The 22,009-nt window shown below is 44.3% G+C and overlaps 1 protein-coding gene across 1 annotated transcript in view; it reads right to left on the reverse strand.

The window, feature by feature from the left end:
- Positions 1-760: 760 nt before the first annotated feature.
- Positions 761-22,009, reverse strand: part of LOC308287255 (retinoic acid receptor gamma-like) — a gene marked incomplete at its 5' end in the record, with an annotated part of 56,926 nt that continues 35,677 nt past the window's right edge. Inside the window, 7 exons of the mRNA XM_080728371.1 lie at positions 761-1,237; positions 2,875-3,033; positions 3,757-3,961; positions 4,557-4,733; positions 5,571-5,734; positions 7,509-7,650; positions 8,558-8,706. Of these exons, the coding sequence (XP_080584497.1) occupies positions 852-1,237; positions 2,875-3,033; positions 3,757-3,961; positions 4,557-4,733; positions 5,571-5,734; positions 7,509-7,650; positions 8,558-8,706 (1,382 nt within the window). The 3' untranslated portion in view covers positions 761-851. The remainder of the gene's footprint in view (positions 1,238-2,874; positions 3,034-3,756; positions 3,962-4,556; positions 4,734-5,570; positions 5,735-7,508; positions 7,651-8,557; positions 8,707-22,009) is intronic.

The following is a 22,009-nucleotide window of genomic DNA, read 5'->3' on the forward strand; positions in this document are numbered from 1 at the left end:
ATGTGTTTCTTCATGGCCCCGCCCCCCTCCTCATCAACCCCAGAAACATCTGGTGCCTTTTTTCATTCTTCCTATGACGCTTATTCCTATATTGCTCCAGTTTTACTTTTTACATAATATATTTGTATGGTGTGTAAGTGTGTGTGTAAGTGTGTGTGCGTGTGTGTGTGTGTGTGTGTGTGTGTGTGTGTGTGTGTGTGTGTGTGTGTTCGTGTGCGTGTTTGTTGCGCGTTGTTTGTTGTTATTAACCACATAAGCCCTATTCTTTTGGTTTCATAGCAAAAATAGCCGATCTACAAACTCTCCAAGTGTCACTATGCAATGTGTTGCGGGCTTGTAGATCAGATATTTTCAATTTGTTTTCCTAAAAGACTTTCAAAATCTTTACGATTTTTTAGTTTGTTTGTCTGTTTCAACCTAAAAAAAGATTCTCTCCCAAAGTGGTTAAAGTATGAAACGTGTGTGTTTTGCAGTAGATGTGTAAACAAGTTCATCGGCCTACTGTAGCGGGGGGGGGGGGAAGAAAGTTAAATGTTCTGAGGCCCCCCGGGTGTCTCTCTCTCACAAGCCAGATTCATACTTGGTCGCAGGACCGTGTCAACATGCCGAGGAACAGCCTCCCGGGATGGAAAGTCGTCACGGGGGAGCGCGCCGACGCATTGGTTGAGCTAGCTTGTAAGGACGGCTAATTTCCAGCGTTCAACCCGCATTGAAGCCGGGAAAACTAGGACATCTGGTGTCCTTTTAGGTTTTAGTGTTGGCCATCCAAAGATAGCAGATCTACAAGCTCACACAATCTGCTATCTTTGAGCGTCTGTCATGCCGACGGTAAGCTTTTATAATCTGGGTTTTCACTGCGCTCTCCCCGTCGCGCCTTTCCTGGGCGCGGCCGACGCCACCTCCCCGCCCCACAGCTCCCCGTCGCTGTCGGCGGCTCCGCCCCTCTCCTCCTCGTAGGCGTAGGCGTCCTCTTCGTCCTCGTCTTCCTCGTCTGGCGCTCCGCCAGCTGCGGCGGCGCCGGCCGTCCTCGTCTCGTGCGGCGGCGCCGCCTTCTTGGTCTCCTCCTTCTGCTCCTTTTTGATTGGCTGTGTGGTGGGCGGGGCAGGGGGAGGGGCCTCCTTGGAGGAAGGGGAGGAGTAAGTGTCCTGGAAGGCTTCGGGGTTCTCCAGCATCTCTCGGATCAGAGGAGGCATGGGGCCCGGGATCTCCAACTTTAGAGTGATGGCTCTCTCTGCACCTACACACACACACAATACAATACAATATGATCAATCAAAACTAAGTATGTACAATTGAAGGGAGTAAACAGTTTTCATGCATCGAGGCAGTGTTGTTTTTGACAGCAAATTTTGATTTTTAATTTTAGTCATAGTCTTTTGAATAAAATCTCATTTAGTTTTAGTCATAATTTAGTCTCCTGAAAAGTTTTAGTTTTAGTCTAATTTTAGTCGACTAAATATCATGAGATTTTAGTTGACTAAATCTACAGCTGATTTAGTCAACTACAATGTATTTTGGCAAGCCTTGATGGCATCGTAATGACTGATTTTACACTTTGTTGCATGCTGAAAATAGACGATCTACAAGCTCACAATGCGTCGCGCTGCGACGCGTTGTGAGCTTGTAGTCCACTAGTCCCTCCCTAACGTTTTAGGCTAGTTTTGTTGACGAAATTGTCAATATATTTAGTCTTAGTTTTAGTCATCACAGCTTAGTTTTTATTTAGTTTTCGTCAGTGAAAAAAACGCAGTCGACACATAGTTTTAGTCGACGAAATCAACACTGCATCGAGGTTACTCAGTGCAGACAGTACAGGGATATACACAATGATTAGTAGTTTTTCAGGTGGTTGAGTTCCATTTGAAATCCTTCTCCTATCACAGCAGCTCACAAATCTTGCTGCTGTTTGCACATTGTTATACTTCACCCAGGTGTTGTACACACACACGCGCCAATCTACAAGCACACAACGCCTCGCAATGCGAGGCGCTGTGTGCTTCCACTTCGGAAACTTCCCACTGGACTTCAAGCAACTCTGACTTCAGAAAGTTGACATTTCTCTATTATAAATCCTTGTTTTGAGTGGTCTTGTGTAATATTGTAATATTCTGAAATATGGACGTTTGATATTACATGAGCTGTATGCCATAAAAAATCAAAGTTTAAAAGAAAAAGAAGGTTTGGAATAATTCACTGGGAATGTGCAATGTATCTGGAATATAAGAAAGTTTCAAGAAATATATGAATTTACCCAATATTCTAATCTCTAGAATATTCTAATTAATTTAATAATGAATATTCTAAATCATTTCTAAATATTCTAATTTATTTTAGAAGGATACTGTGTATGTCTACAACATACATGGGCAACTGGCGGCCCGGGGGCCACATGCGGCCCCCACCTTAACTTAATGCGGCCCGCAGGTTGATATTGGAGTACTGATATATTATTGATTTCAGCTGTTACAATTGCAAACATGGAAAAATTACCGGCTTTAATTACTTCAGTCTATAGTAGCTTAATTACTAGTATTAAAATGTTATTGTATTATTTTCATGTCCAATGTATTTGTATTTCAGTTCATAAAGTTAACATAATTAAGAACATATAAATGCATTTGAAATGAACGAATAAAATAAAATAAAAAAGTTACTTTTCAGGATTCCACTTCAAAAATAGCAAAAATAGACGATCTACAAGCTCAAAACGCGTCGCACTGCGACGCGTTTTGAGCTTGTAGATCGGCTATTTTTGATATGTATATGCATTGTGGCCCTCTGGAGTAAGTGTGAAAATGTAGTGGCCCACTCCATCATCAAAGTTGCCCACCCCTGGTCTACAGTATGTGTTGTGTGTAAATAAAGCAGACTAACCCTTGGTGCTGATGCCTCTCAGGTCGGTGACCTTCATCAGCATGCGGGGGAACATGTGAGGTTTGTTGGGTCGACGGCGCCGGGCGTAGATCTTCAGCGCCTCCAGCAGAGGCTCCTGCAGCTTGTCCACCTTCTGAGGTTCCTCCAGGTCCATGCGGTCTGGGGACAGGGGACAGAGGGGGACATTTTAGAACAACGCGCCACTTGGACAGAGACATTTTAGAATGATGTACTGTACTGTACCACTTGGACATCAGTGATTTATTAAAATACATTTAAAAAGAAAAACTGAGATAGTTTCTGCCTGACAGGGACAATATGAAAACCAAAATACACTTAATGTAATATGCAAACCGATATGCATTTGAAGCCAAATCTCTAAAACTTTAACCAGTGACGTCACAACCTGTTCATGATCGGTGGCATAGCCTACAGGAAAACATAAATGGCCCAGGAGGCAATCAGACAGCCAATCAGACAGCCAGGAGGTCCTGACCGAAAGGTAGACGCCTCCTCTGGCTCTGGGGCGTTGGTAAAAAAAGGGATAGGCATTGTTTATGGAATTCTTCTGCGTGTGTCACATAAACGGAGGTTCGGTAGACCAATCAGAGGCAGTACTCCCTCTTTCCCAGAGGCAATTGCTTTGACAATGTAAACGTTTGTCTCCTCATGCCAATAAAGATCCTTTGGATAGAATTGAAGTCCCGGAAAAGACACACTGTGATTAGCCAATAGTCACTTTGAGTGGCAGTGTGCCTTTCACACTTCCGCCTATCCTTTTTTACCAGTCGCTCCAATGAACTGCAGCGGCGGAAGAGGTATCTAGCTTTTTATATCTGTGGTCCTGACTCCTGACTAAAAGGTGGCCGCAGGCCGCAGTACCTCCACATATGAGGCAGATGGCGCTGAGGAGGCCGGTCTCCGTGTCGTCCATCTCCAGCGGCAGCAGCTGTCCGGCGAAGGCGAACACCAGGTCTGTGAGTGGGCCGAAGCCGGCGTTGTGCATCTGGGTCCGGTTCAGGGTCAGACCGTCTGAGAAGGTCATGGTGTCCTGCTCCGGGGTGTAGCGAGTGCAGATCCTCAGCATCTATATGAGCCAATGAGAGAGAGGCAGAACATCTGTTTTAGCCAATGAGAGAGGGGCAGACCATCTATTAATTAGCCAATGATCAACCAGTAAGACTCCCTAATCGGGAGACAAGCGACCGTCAGGTCGCATACACAAACTTTAGAAGGCAATGGTAGCCAATCAGGAGGGAATATGGGAAATGGGACAGAGCCATGTGGATGACATGACTTAGGGATACTGTGTACCGCTTTCCGTGATTTTAGGGCAAATGTGTCCAAAGATTTCTTTTGCAAAAATCGGCCTCATGGTGGCGCTAGAAGAGGGCCATGTGAGAAATGAGGGGTGGTTTGGCAGCCAAGGAGTATGTGTGCAAAGTTTGGCATGGATAGGGGCAACGGTGGCGGAGATATGAGTAGGGCAAAAGTGTGACGTGATGTGTGACCGACAGACAGACTGACAGCCGGTGGAGGTTTGCCAATGGGAAAGGTCAACCGAGGAGAAAGACACAGTGACACGCCCACACAATTTAACTCCAAATGTTTTACGCCTGCCGTGGAGGCATCACTGCCACTAGAAATCACTGCCGCTAGAAATCAAACTGCTGGGTGCTTACCAGGATGTCCAGGCATGCAGACTTGAGGAGGGTGATCTGGTCAGCGATGGTGAGCGTAGTGAAGCCCGGCAGCCGCTTGGCAAACTCCACGATCTTTATGATGCACTTAGTGGACAGTTCACTGAACTTGTCCCACAGACCCAGGTCCAGCTGGACCCTGGTGTCAGCACTGGAGTTCTGAGGGAGAGAGACAGAGAGAGACAGAGAGAGAGAGAGAGAGAGGGGGGATGTTTATAATGCACTGTCATGTACTGGATTCAACTGCCTTTGAATCAAGTTATTTTGTTTCTTATTTGCTTTTTTGCTTAACCCATTTAGGCCTGAACGCAAATCTGTGTTGCTTTAGATTTTAACCACTTTAACCATTATTTTATGCATTAACTATTAAAAAATAGCAGATATACAAGCTCACAGCGCGGCACAGAGTGCGAGCTTGTAGATCTGCTATTTTTGAAAAATGGGTGATTTTTTGGGGACGGAGTTGACCAAACATCAAACTTTTTAACCTGGGTCCAGGGGGGGAAATAAAAGTTACTTTTAAATATAAATCCATGAATATAAATCCATGAATGTCTCTTTGTCTATCTGTTTTGGTTATTATGTTGTTAAATTACAGTAAAATAACTACAAATGAAAAATCTAACAAAATGGTCACTTTAACAAGGTATTATAATTATATTCTCCACACTTGTATTCTCCCCATCTTGACAGAATGGTATATTCCCAGGTTCCGCAGGTCAGTTGCACAGGTGCAATTCATTATTGTTAATTGTGGCACGTTTACTAACATGCCAAGTTTAGCTGCACTTGAACAACCATTCCAGGCTGCCATATCCAGCCCAAGAAACCATAGAAACGGGGGGGAAAATAGAATGTACTTCTTAAAATAAATGTATCATGCCTGTTGCTAAGGTATGGCAACATGACTGGTGTCTTGCGCGCGTGCGAAGGCGCGCGTGCAAGACACCAGTCATGTTGCCATACCTTAGCTTTTTCTGAACTGTAGAGACTTACCGTGGTGTATTTGCCCAGCTGGCACAGAGAGGGGAAGGTCTCCTGGTGGGCTTTGCTGACCTTGTTGACCAGCTCCTCCATCTCTCCGGTCAGCTCGTAGCTCTCCGGGATCACCACCTCCTCCTTCACCTCCTTCTTGCGCTTGTTCCTGTCGTTACGCACCGCTGTGTGCAAGGGATACGACTATTAGAACTCAATGCACCGCTGTGTGTATGATGGGACACCACTATTAGAACTCAATGCATCTCTATAGTCATAATACCACTATATGTATGGGACACCACTATTAGAACTCAATACATCTATAGGCATGATACCACTATATGTATGGGACACCACTATTAGAACTCAATACATCTATAGGCATGATACCACTATATGTATGGGACACCACTATTAGAACTCAATACATCTATAGGCATGATACCACTATATGTATGGGACACCACTATTAGAACTCAATGCATCTCTATAGTCATAATACCACTATATACAGTATGTATGGGACACGACTATTAGAACTCAATGCATTCTCTAGAGTCATGATACCACTATATCGTCGTTGTCGGGTGGACACCTTGTATTTATCATTTTAAAAATGATTTAAACTAGTGAAAACAGCCTATCGACAAGCACACAACGCCTCGCACCGCGAGGCGTTGTGTGCTTTGTAGATCTGCTGTTTTCACTCCTTTTGTGCAACGGCCTTGTACGATGAAGCAGGGCTTTACTTTGCGAAAGAACTTACAAATTTGAAACTTGGAGATACAAGGTTTCCACCCGACAACGACGATATGTATTGGACACAACTATTAGAACTCAATGCATCTCTATAGTCACGATACCACTATATGTATGGGACACAACTATTAGAACACAATACATCTATAGTCATGATACCACTGTATGTATGGGACACAACTATTAGAACTCAATGCATCTATAGTCATGGAACCACTGCATAAACAGATCTGGCTGCTACCTTTAAACACATTTTAAATCTGAGTTTTTAATATATTATTTTGCACAAAGCAGAAGTTGCCGGCACTCAAGCAATCTCCTTGAGGTAAATAACATCTTCTTTGTCTCATGTTATTTTGAGCCGTGCACCAAAAATACTTTATCAAATTTGGAGTGTTGCGGGCATTCTTCTCTGTTGCGGATATCTTTCTCTACTGATATATTTTTTTGTATACTATTTAAATCGTTTTTGAGAAACAAATGCTGCTATTTGTCCCAAAGTGACTGCAAAAAGATTGCTGCTCTTTGTTTAAACACAAATATATATATATATACACCCAGTATATACAATGTATATAATGATGCAATGTGACACAGCTCTGTTAAAAATGGCCATGAATACAAGGCTTCATGGAGTGTGTTATTGTTGTTAGAAGTCATTTTTGGGGGTGAACAACTCGTTTAACCATAATAACCCGTGCCTCAGAGAAGTTACTGTAAATGAACACTGTGTGATTCCTTTGTTCTTTCCTGGGAATGTTCTGGTTCTGCTTGTTAGAACAGGTCTGTTAGGAGGAGGATAAAGCCCTCAGGTCAGAGACGGTGACTCAGGAGGAACAGCAGCCGTACAGTCTGTCTGGGAATCTTCCCGGAAGGAGAGAAGGTTGCCTTAGAACTATAGACTCACTCCCTGGCTTCCGCCGTGGACTGAAGACTCACCTCGTGTCCTCTTCAGACTCCACCTAAACCCATAGCACTACTGTAACACTCCAAAAATGGCAGATCTACAAGCTTGCAGCGCTGTGCCGCGCTGTGCCGCGCTGTGAGCTTATATATCTGCTATTTTTCAATAGTTAAGGCACAAAATGTGAGTGAATCCTTGTACCCAGGGCCCAGAATGTGGTGCGACACCCCTGGACCGGGACAACTATCTCTAAGATGTTCCAGGTTGCTGTTCCTGTTTTTTTTTCCACTGACCTTCTTTGGACATGCCCACTTCGAAGCACTTCTGCAGCCTGCAGTACTGGCAGCGGTTCCTGGTCACCTTGTTGATCTGACAGTTCTTGTCTCGGTGGCAGGTGTACACCATGTTCTTCTGGATGCTGCGGCGGAAGAAACCCTGCGAGACCAGAAGAAGACCTTTTCTTTTAGGTTTGATTTTAAGATTATGCTAACCTTTATAAGGCTCAAGGCCTTGCATCACACTAGCATATCGTCACTGTCAGGCAGAAACCTTGTATCTCCAACTCCAAGTTTCAAATTTGTACTTTTTTTTGCAAAGTAAAGCACTGCTTCATCATACAAGGCCATCGCACAAAAGTAGTGAAAACAGCTGATCTACAAGCACACACCACCTGCTTGTAGATCAGCTGTTTTCACTAGTTTAAATTGTTTTAAAAATGATAAATACAAAACAAACGGTTTTGGAAATACAAGGTTTCCACCCAACAACAACGATATATTATATCCAGTTACCCCACCAGGTCTCCTTACATGCAGTACTCGTAAGGGTCCACAAGAGGGCAGCACATGAACAACAACAACACCTAGATAATATCTTTGAAAGCTTCTCATACTCTGGGCAGGTTTATTTTCTGCAGGCCAACAGCCAGGACTCCCAACCTCACAAAAACTAAGCCTAAACCCTAACCTTAACCCTAAACCTCACAGAAACTATGGCTAAACCCTAACCTTAACCCTAAACCTCACAGAAACTATGGCTAAACCCTAACCTTAACCCTAAACCTCACAAAAACTAAGCCTAAAACCCAACCTTAACGCTAAACCTCACAGAAACTATGGCTAAACACTAACCTTAACCCTAAACCTCACAGAAACTATGCCTAAACCTAACCCTAATACTATCCTAACCCTAACCTCTCTATACCCAATCTCTCGAGACAGAGTCAATGATGGCTATGAAGAGAGACAGACCGAGTGGACGTCACACTTTCTTTGATGATGGGTTCCCAGATTGAAATAAAGTAACCACTTATTGCACGACATTGTAGTATTGATAAGTTTACCTTGCAGCCCTCACAGGAGCTGACCCCGTAGTGGTATCCAGAGGACTTGTCCTGGCACACGAAACAGGGCTTGTAGACGCGGGGCGGAGGTGGGGGCGAGGGGGAGCTGGGGACCATCTCCTCCGAACTGGTGCTCTGGGTCTCCACCGCTGTGAGGGAGAGAGAGAGAGAGAGAGACATAGAGAGAGAGAGAGTGTTAATGTTGACAGCAAATTTTGATTTAGTTTTTTGAATTCAGTTTTGGTTTTAGTCTAGTTTTAGCCGACTAAATATCATACTATTCTAGTCAACTACAGTTTTGTCGACTGAAATATATTTTGGCGGTGCCTTGATGGCGTCACAATGGCCGGTTTTACACTCGGTTGCATGCTGAAAATAACAGATCTACAAGCTCACAACATGCCGCGCTGCGCTCTCTCTCTCTCTCTCCAGCTCTGCAGTGAACAGAAAATGCATGGGTACCAGTTTTATCCAATCAGGAGAGAGCACAGGACGCAGCATAAACATGTGAAATGTGTAAGTGATGAAACAATAAGAAATGGGCAGACAAAATCAGATTTGTGAGATGCAGTAGTATTTGGTGTATTTTGAGGAGACTGGAAAGCTACTATAGAAGCTAGCTGATTCTGGCTTTTGTGGGGCTTTAATTGGCAAAAGACAATGGGAATGTCCTTTTACCATTTTTATCACCCATGTCCTTTAGGGCTGAACAGTTGGTATAAAAGTAATCAAAAATTGCAATATGATCTACTGCAATTTCCAAATCAGAAACTACAATGAGTTGCATAAAAGAAAGGGGAAATGAACTTCATTTAAACCAGTTTTTCTAAGGGTTTGGGTTATATGTGGTCCTTGAATCACGTACAATATTTTCACCCTATACCAAACTGGAACTTCAGAACACTATAAAGAAGGATGCTGTCCCCCAAACAAGCACACCACCCTGGGACACACAGAGAACTCTCTCCCTGTGGAGAGTCACCCTCATGCCCCAACACTGCACGCCAGGGACATGTAGAGAATGTTAGAGAGGCAGGGGCTGGAATTTCTAAAAGGGCCTTTTGGTGGAAATATGGAAAATAGCAGACCTCCAAGCTCACAACTTTGTGAGCTTGGAGGTCGGCTATTTTCGGTGCTTGATACCACACTGAACTAAGCATTACCAAGTCAATACTGGAGATGTGGCGTAACAGCATGGATTTCTACTGAGAGGGCAATTCTTTCAATATAATAAGATGCTGCATTCAAGTTCAGTAGAGTTTGGAGGCAATTCTCTTGAATGCTGCCTTCAGGTATGGCATGGAAAGAGGGCATTTGCAACTACTCGCAACCATTCTCCCCAAACGGCAGCTGCAACAGTGGAGTTGCATTGGTGTGACATGGACTTAAAACTGTTTTATTGCAAGTCTTGCGTCGGTGCGCTCTAATGGCCTCCACACTACCTTTTAATCTTGTTTATGTTAAGTTCTTTCTAAAAGTCTCTGAAGCAGCGGTGAAAGCTAATACTGCGGATGATGACGGACAACAAACAACAATTAACTCTTCTTCTCCCCACCACCGACCGACCCCCCAGGAGCCCACCCTGCGGAGACCCCCCCCCCCCCCCTCCCCAGAAGGCAAGCTCAAAGGCAGGCATTTTAAGAGAAAAAAGAGGGGTGGGAGGGGGGGGGGGGGTCAGTGGTGATTGACAGGGAGTTAAAAGAGACACAATTAGCTGATGGCCAGATGGCTTGCGCTGATAAAATGCTGATTGGCAGCTGAGATTTGATTGGCTTCTCCACTTACTGGGAAGCGGGAGGGGTGCGACATACCTCAGTGTGTAGTGTGTAGTGTGTGTGTGTGTGTGTGTGTGTGTGTGTGTGTGTGTGTGTGTGTCTGTGTGTCTGTGTGTCGTGTCCCCCCCCCCCCCCCCCCACACACACACATGTGCAAGCTTGCATTTTTATTTGAAAGGCCGTCCAAGCAGACCTGGCCTCGTATACCTTGAGCTCCATGTGAACAAACAGAAGCAGTGTGTTTATGAGACCCGTCTGTCTGCGTTCTGTCTGTCTGCCTGCCCCTGTCCCTCCCTCTCTCACCCTCTGTGTCGCTGTCTCACCACCAGTCTGTCTGTCTGCCTGCCCCTGTCCCTCCCTCTCTCACCCTCTGTCTCGCTGTCTCACCACCAGTCTGTCTGCCTCTGCCTCTCTCCCTATCTCACCCTCTGTCTCGCTGTCTCACCACCAGTCTGTCTGCCTCTGCCTCTCTCTCCCTATCTCACCCTCTGTCTCGCTGTCTCACCACCAGTCTGTCTGCCCCTGTCTCTCCCTCTCTCACCCTCTGTCTCGCTGTCTCACCACCAGTCTGTCTGCCTCTGCCTCTCTCCCTATCTCACCACCCCGCCAGGAACCCGTCGCTCCGTGTAAACCTGGACCACAGAGCGGCCAAGTCCTGGCGTCACTCCTTTTTCATCCCCTGGTGACCCCATAGACCAGGGGTTTGACGGCACAATCATCGGTGTATTTTGGATTCGTGTCAATTTGTGTTTTCAGATATTTAACCACTTGTCATACTTATATAAACATAAACTTGACCTTTCACTCTGTACTTAGTCTGCTCTTTTTCCCATCTACACCAAAGCTCTTTGCCGAAAATAGCCGATCTACAAGCTCACAACACCTCACGCTGCGAGTTGTTGTGAGCTTGTAGATCTGCTATTTTTGGCTAAAGTTCTCAGAATATAGACGCTAGGGTTCAAGTGGTTAATATAAAAAAGGAGAAAACAGGTTTCTATCACACAAACATTTGGAGGACCCCCTGTAGTAACTCTGAGGACCCCCTCGGGGTCCCGGACCCCCGGTTGAACATATAAACATATAATCGTGGTCCAAAAAAATAAACAAACTCTCTGGGTGATATTGTCAGAGAGGTGGCTCTGTAACAGCCGATCTACAAGCACACAACGCCTCGCTGTGTGCTTGTAGATCTGCCATTTTCACTAGTCTTGTGTGACAGTCTTGTATGATGATGCAGGGCTTTACTTAAAAAACATACACATTAGAAACTTGGAGATACAAGGTTTCTTCCCGACAGTGACGATTTGAACCCATCGCTCCATATAACCACTACTATATAACCAACCATTTGCCGCCCGCCCGCCCGCGCAGGCAGAGCCATTCAAACTGCTGCTAACGAAAACGTTCCAAAATAAACAATATAAAACAAGGGGATGCAGTTGCAACGAGCGCCGTCGGTTCCCAAGCGTCTTGGGGGGGAGAAGAATGAAGCCAAAGCGAGCACTGTGTTCCTGCTATGTACCGTTCGTTCCCAACCCAAGAAAAAAAAAGAACCCAACCAATTCTCTCTTCCAAAAACATGTCTTTCAACTTTCACCTTCAGTCACCCCAACTTCACCTCCTCCGTGCCCACCCCTCCCGCGCCCCACCCTCCCCCCTCGCTCCCTTGTTTCCTGGCCCTAAATTCCTCAGCGCAGGCTGGCCAGGGTTTAATAGAGGAGCCCAGGCTCATAAGATGGCCTATAAAGGTTGTGTCTGGGACGCCGGCCCCCCCGGGCCCCCCCGGCCACGCTGACCGGAGGGCTCTTTATTGGGATCCAGTCACCTTGAGGCTCGGCCGGGGCTATTCACATCACATGGATCCCCCTACCCAGTAAAACAACTGCTCTATCCTTGGATCCCCCCTTACCCAGTAAAAAAAAAAAACAGGGGTCAAAAATCCAAAGTCACTCACAGGCCCTTTGCCCATCGTCAATGGATCGCACAGGAGACCCTGACCCAAACGTGGACCCCACCACCACCACCACCACCTCCACCACCAGGCCACAAACACAAACCACCCCCAGAAATCCCCCCGAAAAACAGCCTTAACCCCCTCTCTCTCTCTCTCTCTCTCTCTCTCTCTCCCTCTCTCTCTCTCCTGACTTTAACAAGCAGGGGCATGGCCAGGGGAAAGAAAGAGAGGGCATAAATGAATAATCTAATAAAAGAGGAGAAGAGAGAGAGAGGGATGAATGGGGAAGAGAGAGGGACAAATAAAAAGGAAGGGTAGCCCGGGGGACAGTGGCTTCCCAGCAACTGGAAGAGTTAAAACAGAAAGAAAATCCTGTTCTCTTTAACTTTGACCTTGACAGGAAAAGGACGAGGACGTGAACCTGACACTAACGTGATCTCAAAGTGGGGTGACGTGGTGGTGGTGGTGGTGGTGGGGGGGCGTGTGGGGGGTCTCTAGCTAAATTAGGAAACGACAGCATCAAAATCGGTCGAACCATTTCAGAATCAGACTCATCGGAGACTCATCAGAGACACGAGGCGGAAAAACCTCGTATCTCCAAGTTTCAAATATGTACGTTTTTTCGGGAAGTAAAAGCCCTGCTTCATCAGACAAGGCCGTCGCACAAAAGTAGTAATAACAGCAGATCTACAAGCACACAACGCTTCGCGGTGCGAGGCGTTGTGTGCTTGTAGATCCGCTGTTTTCACTAGTTAAATGCAAAATCATTTTAAAAATGATAAATACAAAACAAACGGTTTTGGACATACAAGGTTTCCACACGACAACGACGATAAGTAACATGTAATTTTCATATAAATTTATAAATAATGACTATGATGGAATTATCCTATTGTCATGGCTGTCATGTCGTCAGCCAGGCCGAGACTCACTTTGTTTTGAAATGCTGTTCTGAAGAGGCGGAAGGGGAAGAGACGTCTAATATTTAGCTGTACGTGAAATATAATAAGATAATTGTGTCATCCAGCCTCCACACAGCGGAAAGAGACATTATAGTCTTTTAAGGATATAATATGACGTACAGTATAAGAGAAAAGAGGAATGACCTAACATTGAACCCTGGGGGAACCCCACTTTTTTTCTTTTGCCTGGGAAGATATCATGATGCGTTTCCAAGACTGAGAAAAGTTCCATTGAAGAAGGAGAGCAGTGTCTTTGACAGATCAGACCGTATGGCTTTTTGATGTGGAAGAGAGGATCATTTTAACATGAGGGCTGTGGTGTATATATCATATATCACATGTCCTAATTAGCTGAACTGAAGAGAAAATTAGATGATGACAATATCATTGGTAGCGATTATAGATAAGATGAGTCTGTGTGTGAGGCTTATACGTATCTCCTAGCTGAACTGTTTTACAGTCAAATACAATGGAAACACTGCAGAAATCCTCCAAAAGAAAGCATCAAATGTGGAAGATCTACAAGCTCAAAAAACACATATTCTTTTTCACCCAGTGCCAATTGCTAAGTGTAAAGGGTCATTCCCACCGGGCAAGATAAAGATAAAACATATTCTCAATTGAAGTGGAAGCAGTGGTGTAAAGTAACTCATTTTGAAGTGTTTGTACTTTAGAGTATTTCCAATTTCCAATACTTTTACTTCTACTCCACTACATCATGGATCCAAATAATGTACTTTTAGGGTGCCCTCACACCAAAGTACCTACGAGAGTGGAATCCACGTTCCGCCAATGCATTTCAATGAGAGTGGAGCGGTTTCATGCCAGCAGAGGATTTCTGCAAAAAACGCTCCCTTCTCATTGAAATGCATTGGTGGAACGTGGATTCCACTCTCATAGGTATTTTGGTGTGAGGGCACCCTTACTCCAGAACATATATTTGAAAACTTTAGTTACTAGTTACTTTGCAGATATAAATGATAACATTATAAAACATCCATGAACCAGTTTAGCGCTATTTTATACCGTGGCTGCTTGAAAATAGCCGATCTACAAGCTCACAACGCGTCACATTGAGCTTGTAGATGTGCTATTTTCAAACATTTTGTACTTTTACTTTTGGTACTTTTATATACATTTTGATGCCAATACTTTCGTACTTTTACTCAAGTACATTTTGAATTACAGACTGTTACTTGTAACGGAGTATTTCTATATTGCAGTATTGACACTTGAGTCAATTGAGAACGATATGTTTTATCTTTATCTTGCCACCCTGGGGACAGCAACGAACTGCGCTCATGCTTTCCTTCAGTGCAGGAGGAGTCCATTAATAAGTATTGGTGATGCTACGCAGCGCCCCATCCACCCGCCTGCCTGCCCGCCTGCCTGCCCAGGTGTGGGTCTGTGGGAGGCATGGCGTGATGACGCGGGGTGTGGCCGTGACAGGGTTGAGTGACACCGTAACTCGAGCGCTGTTTTCTGTTTATATAGTAACACTGACAATGTGAGAGAGTGGCCGCGTGGGAGAGCAAGAGAGAGAGAGAGAGAGAGAGAGAGAGAGAGAGAGAGTGGAAAATAGCTCCTATTGAATAGGAGAGAGCTAGCATCTGGCGCCAGGGGAGAGGTAATGACTGACACTGTCTGAGGGGTGCTGAGGACGGGTGAGGAGCGGGGAGAGAGAGAGAGAGAGAGAGAGAGAGAGAGAGAGAGGAGGAGGAGCAGGAAGAAAGTAACATTTGGTTGCTTTAATAGAAACCGATTTACTCCATATTTTACACACATTAACGCCCCTACTTGATCAAAGGCCTACTACACTTCTTTTTGCTACACCTTTAATGTACAGCAGAGAGAGAGAGAGAGAGAGAGAGAGAGAGAGAGAGAGAGAGAGAGAGTGAGGATATAATGTGATGGAGAGATTTACCCACAAACCCAGGATACAAGAAGAACTTTTTATTGAGAAATGGGAACAATTTACTGAAAACAAAACAGAATGACACCACGAATGTTTGAAACTGACATGGACTGAAATGTGACGATTAAAACAATGTAATGATGTGATCCCTGTCTGTGATGTATGTACATTAATATGCAAATACAAATTAAGTTTAAAAGCAGGAAAGAGGGAGAGAGAGTGAAAGAGGAAGGTCCAAGAAGGCTTGGAGAGAAGAAGAAAGAGGAGTGGGGGTATGGGGGGGGGGGCTGCTTTACCTGGCTGTCTGAGAGAGAGAGCGAGAGAGTGAACAAGCGAGAGAGAGAGAGAGAGAGAGAGAGAGAGAGAGTTGGCAGAGAGAGGGACAGATCTGTCAGGATCAGTCATCACCATGAACTGAGCTCGAACCCGTAGCAGCCGGGGCGGGACGGGACGGGAGGGAGAGAGAGAGAGAGAGCTCCGAAAAAATGCCTCTGTCTTCTTCACCCACGGCTCACCTCTCTCTCTCTCTCTCTGACTGTGAGTCACAACATCAATCAGCACACCTTCATCTGACACAGACAGCCTGGCTCTATAATCCCCCCATACAGCCCTCCACATGTAGCCTAGCAGCAGCTAGCACAATGGACCCACAATGCATCTGGGCCTTGGAGGAAGTTCCTCCGCGGGATCACAGTGGAAAGTTCCAGTTGTGTAAAAGTAACCAAGTACATTTTGAGGTGTTTTTTAACAAAAGAAAAATGATAATAACTTTACTAGAGTGTTTACCATATTCAGTACTTTTACTTCTACTCCGAGGCAAATATTTAACTTTTTTTTTACTCCACTACAATTATTTGAAAACTTTAGTTGCTATAGTTACTTTCTTGTAATACTAAATTATTAAATTATTACTAAACATACATTAACCATTTCAGCCCTATATAGCCTACATTTCGGCCATTTGAAAATAGCCGATCTACAAGCTCACAATGAGTCGTGATGTGACACATTGTGAACTTGTAGATCTGCTAGATAGATAGATAGATAGATAGATAGATAGATAGATAGATAGATAGATAGATAGATAGATAGATAGATAGATAGATAGATAGATAGATAGATAGATAGATAGATAGATAAAAATCAGTGAAAAATCTGCATAATTAGTACTTTTAAATGTTTGGTACTTTATGTACATTTTGATACGGATGCTTTTGTACTTTTATTCAAGTAAATTTTGAATTCCCGACTTTTACTTGTAACAGAGAGAATTTATACAATGCAGTATTGATACTTTTACTTAAGTAACACATTTAAGCACTTTCTCCACCACTGGAAAGTTCCAGTTTCACCCTTTTTTTTTGCAAAGATAAAAAAGTGACCCATTGGGAACTTGAAGATCGAAAATGTCCACTATTTAAGAAAATACATCAACACTTCTAAACCACATTTTAATGTCTTCTGATAACTTTCACACAGGTGCAGAGATTGTGTTGGAGTTTAAAGTGTGCTGGTTTCTTTATGAGAGGAAGTTATCAGTCAGTCAGTAGGAACACAGTGTACACACAACAAACTCTCATTCGTCAATACAGCTGTCACTCAGGCCATTCTTCCTCCTGTCTGTCACTGCTTGTTGTCAGGTCAACACGTCACTGTTGACACAACAAACAAACCAATGAAATGAGAAGCTGTCCTTATCAGCTCTGAAGACCTGCCCACTGTCTCTAGAACACTGTGTACAGAACAATGGGTTGGGACCCGTTCTGGTTGGCCAGTGACCCGATTTCTATGGGCCATGATGAGTCATTCCTAATGTTTTTATAATTATTATTTTTGATTCAAAATTATTTGGTCACACAATGCATCTTTTGGGTCTTGATTGGGCATAAACAATTGGGAACCCCTGTTCTCTAGATGAACAGAGCTCTGTTCATATCAATGATATGATTATGAATCAGATTTCTTTTTTCCCCCCCCAGTTCTTTTTATCCCACAATTTTGTAACCCATTTTTTGTGCCAATTGCTCAAGCAATCCTGGGCTCTGTCTGCTCTCCCTCTGCCAACGTGGGGAGGGTCCCGAACTGAGCTCATGCTTCCTTCAGTGCATGAGGAGTGAGCAGGCCAGTTTGGACGTAGTGCGTGGAAGGAACACATTATTCCAACCAGACAGTGCCCCGGCTGGCCAGGGGGAGGCATTATAGAGACCAGGATTACAGCATGTTTTTGTGAAGGTTTATCTACCCTAGGAGACACGGGGAGAACACGCAAAAACTACACACAGAAAGGCCCTTTTGCAAACCCCACCTAGTGTGGGCGCTGATCACGCGGAGGAGAGAACACGCCCACAGCACCCACGGCGTCCCCCGGCGTGAACCGAACCCAGAACCTTCTATCTGTGAGGCGACAGCGCTACCCACTGTGCCACCATGCTCCCTATGAATGAGATTTCTATTGTGTAATAATTACATACTGTACTGACTGGAGTCCCTCCTTTTAGTCCCCCTCTCTACACCATCTTCGTCTCGGCCAGTCTACAAAGCCCACAATGAGTTGCGATGCTTGGAGATCAACTATTTTCGCCTCACACGTTCACGCCAGAATAATAGACCGTTATTGCTGCCGAATTAGTTACATTTTCACCAAATATGAGTGACTGACTATCATAAACGATGCAGAGCCACCTCTCTGACAATATCACAGAGACACTTTGTTTTTGGACCATGATTCTAAGGTGACCCAATGTTATTCTCCATAGAGAAACTACTTCCGCGACCCAGGAGTGACACCGGGACTTGGGTATAGTCTATAGGACAAGTATAAGCATTTATTTCCAACTCACTCGGTGCCTCAGAGGTGGGCTGAGGATAACTCAGATAAATATACCTGCTGTCGATGACAAAACCCTGCCAGCTGCCACAAACACCCGTCTGCAAGCAACAGCACGCCTCTCCCCTTCCCTCTGGCTGAGCGGCCGGCTCCCAGCGAGAGCTGAGCCAAGGTTTAGTGAGAGACATAAGAAGCAGTCAGGTCTATGAAAACAAGGCAGAGAAGAAGCGACTATACCTGTAGGCTACCTGAGCCCTTTATAAACCTGTATACTGTACGTCTGCAAGACGTGTAGATCTACAAGATCGTCTATTTTCAAAAAATATTTGGGATAGATTTTAAACATTTATTTTCAGATGGGGGTCTGCGGGGAAATAAGTTAACTTGGGTGTCCTTGACATGCAAATGTTTGAGAACGGGTTTTAAAGGAGTAGTTCACCCCAAAAACACCTTTTTTTTTCCTTTTTCACGCCATGGAGACTTGAGCAATCAAATTATTGTCTTAGGAATGAGACAAAAAACTAAAAATATTATTGAACTCAAGTCTCCATGGCGTGAGTAATCAATAGAAAAAACATCATTTTGGGGGTGAACTACTACTGAAAAATAAGAAGCAAGATCAAATAACAACACTTTAAAAACAAGCCCCCCCCCCCAAAAAAAAAAACTGCGACCCAAAGTCGCTTATAATAAACACCGGAAAACTCTCCAGAAGGAGCAGGTGGACCCAGCATGTTGGGTTGACCAGGGTGTGAACCCAGCATGTTGGGTTGGCCAGGTTGTCAACCTGAGAGAAGGATGATGTTCCAAGAGGCTGCAGAGAGCCTCCAACCCAGCCAGCTCTCTGGGTTCATTCTGCTGCTTTCTGAGTATATTTTGATGCCAATATTTTTGTTGTTTTTACTCAAGTAGGATTTTGAGCCACAATAAGCCAAGATTAGCTCTTCTGGGTCGCTAATCACTTCATCAAGCAGTCACAGGAAGAGTCAAGCAGTCACCTCCATGTAAAATTGGCAGTTTGGTCCAAAATGTATGTAGGCCTGGTACAGTCATTTTTTTAAATATATTTTAAGTTTATTTCTATGAAAGCCAAAGGTGTAAGCTATCAAATAGTTTTGGATTTTTTTTTCTAACTGCTACAGAGGCTGAGTAATAAGTTTTCCAGAAAAAAAACTATAGTTAGGCCTAAATCAGAAATTAGCCTACAAAAACAAATATGTTGCTACATACTGTACATGTACTGTAAGCCCCTCCCATACACTAAAATGTGTTCCCGGCCTGAATGGGTTTTAAGGCTTTATTCAAATCAGACTTAGGCCTAAATGGTTATAAGTAATGTAAATACATGATTAGAACACGATTGAACATTTCACAATTAAGGTCTAATATTTCTACAATTGCTATAAAACCTGTATATCCAGTCATTTTGGGGCATAAACAAGATGTTGAAGGGCATTTTTAAAGTCTGATAATGATGTACCGTACATGTTCAAATCCTTTTAAATAATTTTTCATTATTATCGTTTTACATTTTGGACGAAATAGCTAAATTTACATGGAGGTACCCGCCCTTCTGGTGTCCCTGTGTGTGTGCAGTCACACTGAAGGCCGGGGAGAGTGATCTATTAAAGACCTGATTACATGACAGGGACCTGGTGTGAGTCAGAAGCACTTCATGATTTTGCGCTCACTTGCGCGCACGCACGCAGCCACGCACACACACACGCACATACGCATCACGCACACAGATTGATGGGGTTGATTCTGTTGCCGTTATGAATCGAGCTCTTTCATTGTGTTGTGAGGGGGAGAGACTGTGTGACTTATGCACTATGGTGTTCAAGAGAGCTGCAGTTCTGGCTCCACTCTCCTAAACTCACACGTCTCACTGTGTCTCAAGACTCTGGCCTGGGGGGGTGGGGGGGCAACAGTCAGGGGCGTCACAAGGGGGGGGGGGGAAGTGGGACTGAGTTACTATAGGGCCCAAGGTGGAGGGGCCTTCATTATTTTATACTTTAGCTATTGAAAAATAGCAGATATACAAGCTCACAGCGCAGCACCGAATGCCACACTGCAATCTGGTAGATCTGCTATTTTTGAAACCGTGTGGAAATGTGTGCAAATCTTTGAATATATGTATTTTCAAAGCGAACATTTGTAACTCAAAGTCAAGTCATTTTGCTTCTGGGTGGGTCCCTGGAACTAAATATTGTGAGATGGGGGTGGCGTGGCCAAATACATATCATTTTGGGGGTCCTTCACGTGAAAACGTTTTAGCACCACTGACATAGAAAAGGATTCGAAATATTCAAAGACTTGTACACATTTTCACGATTTTTCAAAAAATAGCAGATCTACAAGCTCATGTGAGCTTGTATATCTGCTATTTTTCCATAGTTAAAGCACAGAATGTGAGTGAATCCTTGTACCCGCAGGGCCCAGAATTTGGTGGGACACTCCTGGCAACAGTCAGTCAGTCAGTTCAGTCCAGTCACACTGGCGTTTTAAGGCCAACTAGGCCTTGGGCTATCATAACAAGAAGCTTTTTTCAGCTCTTATTAAAGGAGACATGAACATTTTCTGTATGGTATTTTCCTCCACGGCCAAAAGAAGAGGGTGTTTTATCAATCCCTGGTTTCTATAGTCTAGTCAGGGGTCTTCAACGTTTTCAGGCCAAGGACCCCTTAGTTGAGAGAGAGATGAAGCAGGGACCCCAACAACCTCCATAGTTTCATTTTGGATTCATGTCAATTTGTGTTTTCAGATATTTGCACTTGAACTGTCAATACTTAATAAACTTTACATTTCACTCTGCAATTAGTCTGCTCTTTTTCCCCCCTAAACCAAAGCTCTTTGCCAAAAATAGCCGATCTACAAGCTCACAACGCCTCGCGCTGCGAGGCGTTGTGAGCTTGTAAATCGGCTATTTTCGTCTAACGTTCTCAGAATATGGATGCTAGGGTTCAAGTGGTTAATATAAAAAAAAGGAGAAAGTAACTTTCTATCACTCAAAGATTTGGAGGACCCCCTGTAGTAACTCTGAGGACCCCTGATCTAGCCCAAGCAGAGAATAAATAAGCTGCTCTATAAGCAGTGAAAAGGACTGGAGGGTTGAGAGGAACACAATAGAATTCCACACCCCGTGATGATGATGACAGTTCAGCCACTCCAGGCGTTTTGACTTCCTTTTGACTTTGATTTCCTTCTGCCGGGGTTTCTATCAGCTCCCCAGTGACTGGCTTGGAACTGAGAATTCAATCTTTTTCTCTTTTTTTCTTTTTTTTGCATAACTTCTCGGCCCATAAAATGTTCTGGGCTTTTTTGGGGGGGTGGAATGTCGATGGCGTTGCATGCGAGTGTACGTGTGAGCGTGGGTTTGTCTGGTTCCACAGGGGCGATGACAAGCAAAATGTTTTTCTTTTTTTTTCTTTTCTTTTCAGTGAGACTATAACGCTGTGATCCGGTAACGGCTCCATAGAAAAGAAGACAAAAAAGAAAAAGAAAAACATGGTCGACACGAAAAATCAAAACTTTTTTTTCGGAACGCCCAACCCATTTCATTTCATTCCACCGCCAGAGGCGTCAATTGGGTATGGCAAGCTATGGCAGCTGCCATACCTTGGCTACAGGGGGGAAATAATAAAATGCCCTTTCCATCGTGCCTGTTGCTAAGGTATGGCAGCATGACTGGTGTCGCGCGCGTGCAAGACACCATGCAGTCATGTTGCCATACCTTAGCTTTTGCTGAACTGACGCCACTGTCCACCGCCAGCCTTCAAATGAACGCCTCCACCCAGCGTTGAGTGAATTAATGTGGGGCAGGGGCCGGGAGGAAGGGGCAGATATACAAACCTGTAGTAATGTCCACTTGATTGTTGAATTGAATTGAATTGAGTATTTTATTAGACAAAAATGGAGAACAGACAGTACAAGTATAGTCAATACGAAAAAGATTTTTTTTAACAGTACACATGTATACAGTTAAACACCCTGCCTAAAACAAGCCCCGGTTTACTATA

The sequence above is a fragment of the Nannobrachium achirus genome (genome assembly GCF_963921795.1).
Source record: "Nannobrachium achirus genome assembly, chromosome: 6".
Taxonomy (NCBI): Eukaryota; Metazoa; Chordata; class Actinopteri; order Myctophiformes; family Myctophidae; genus Nannobrachium; species Nannobrachium achirus.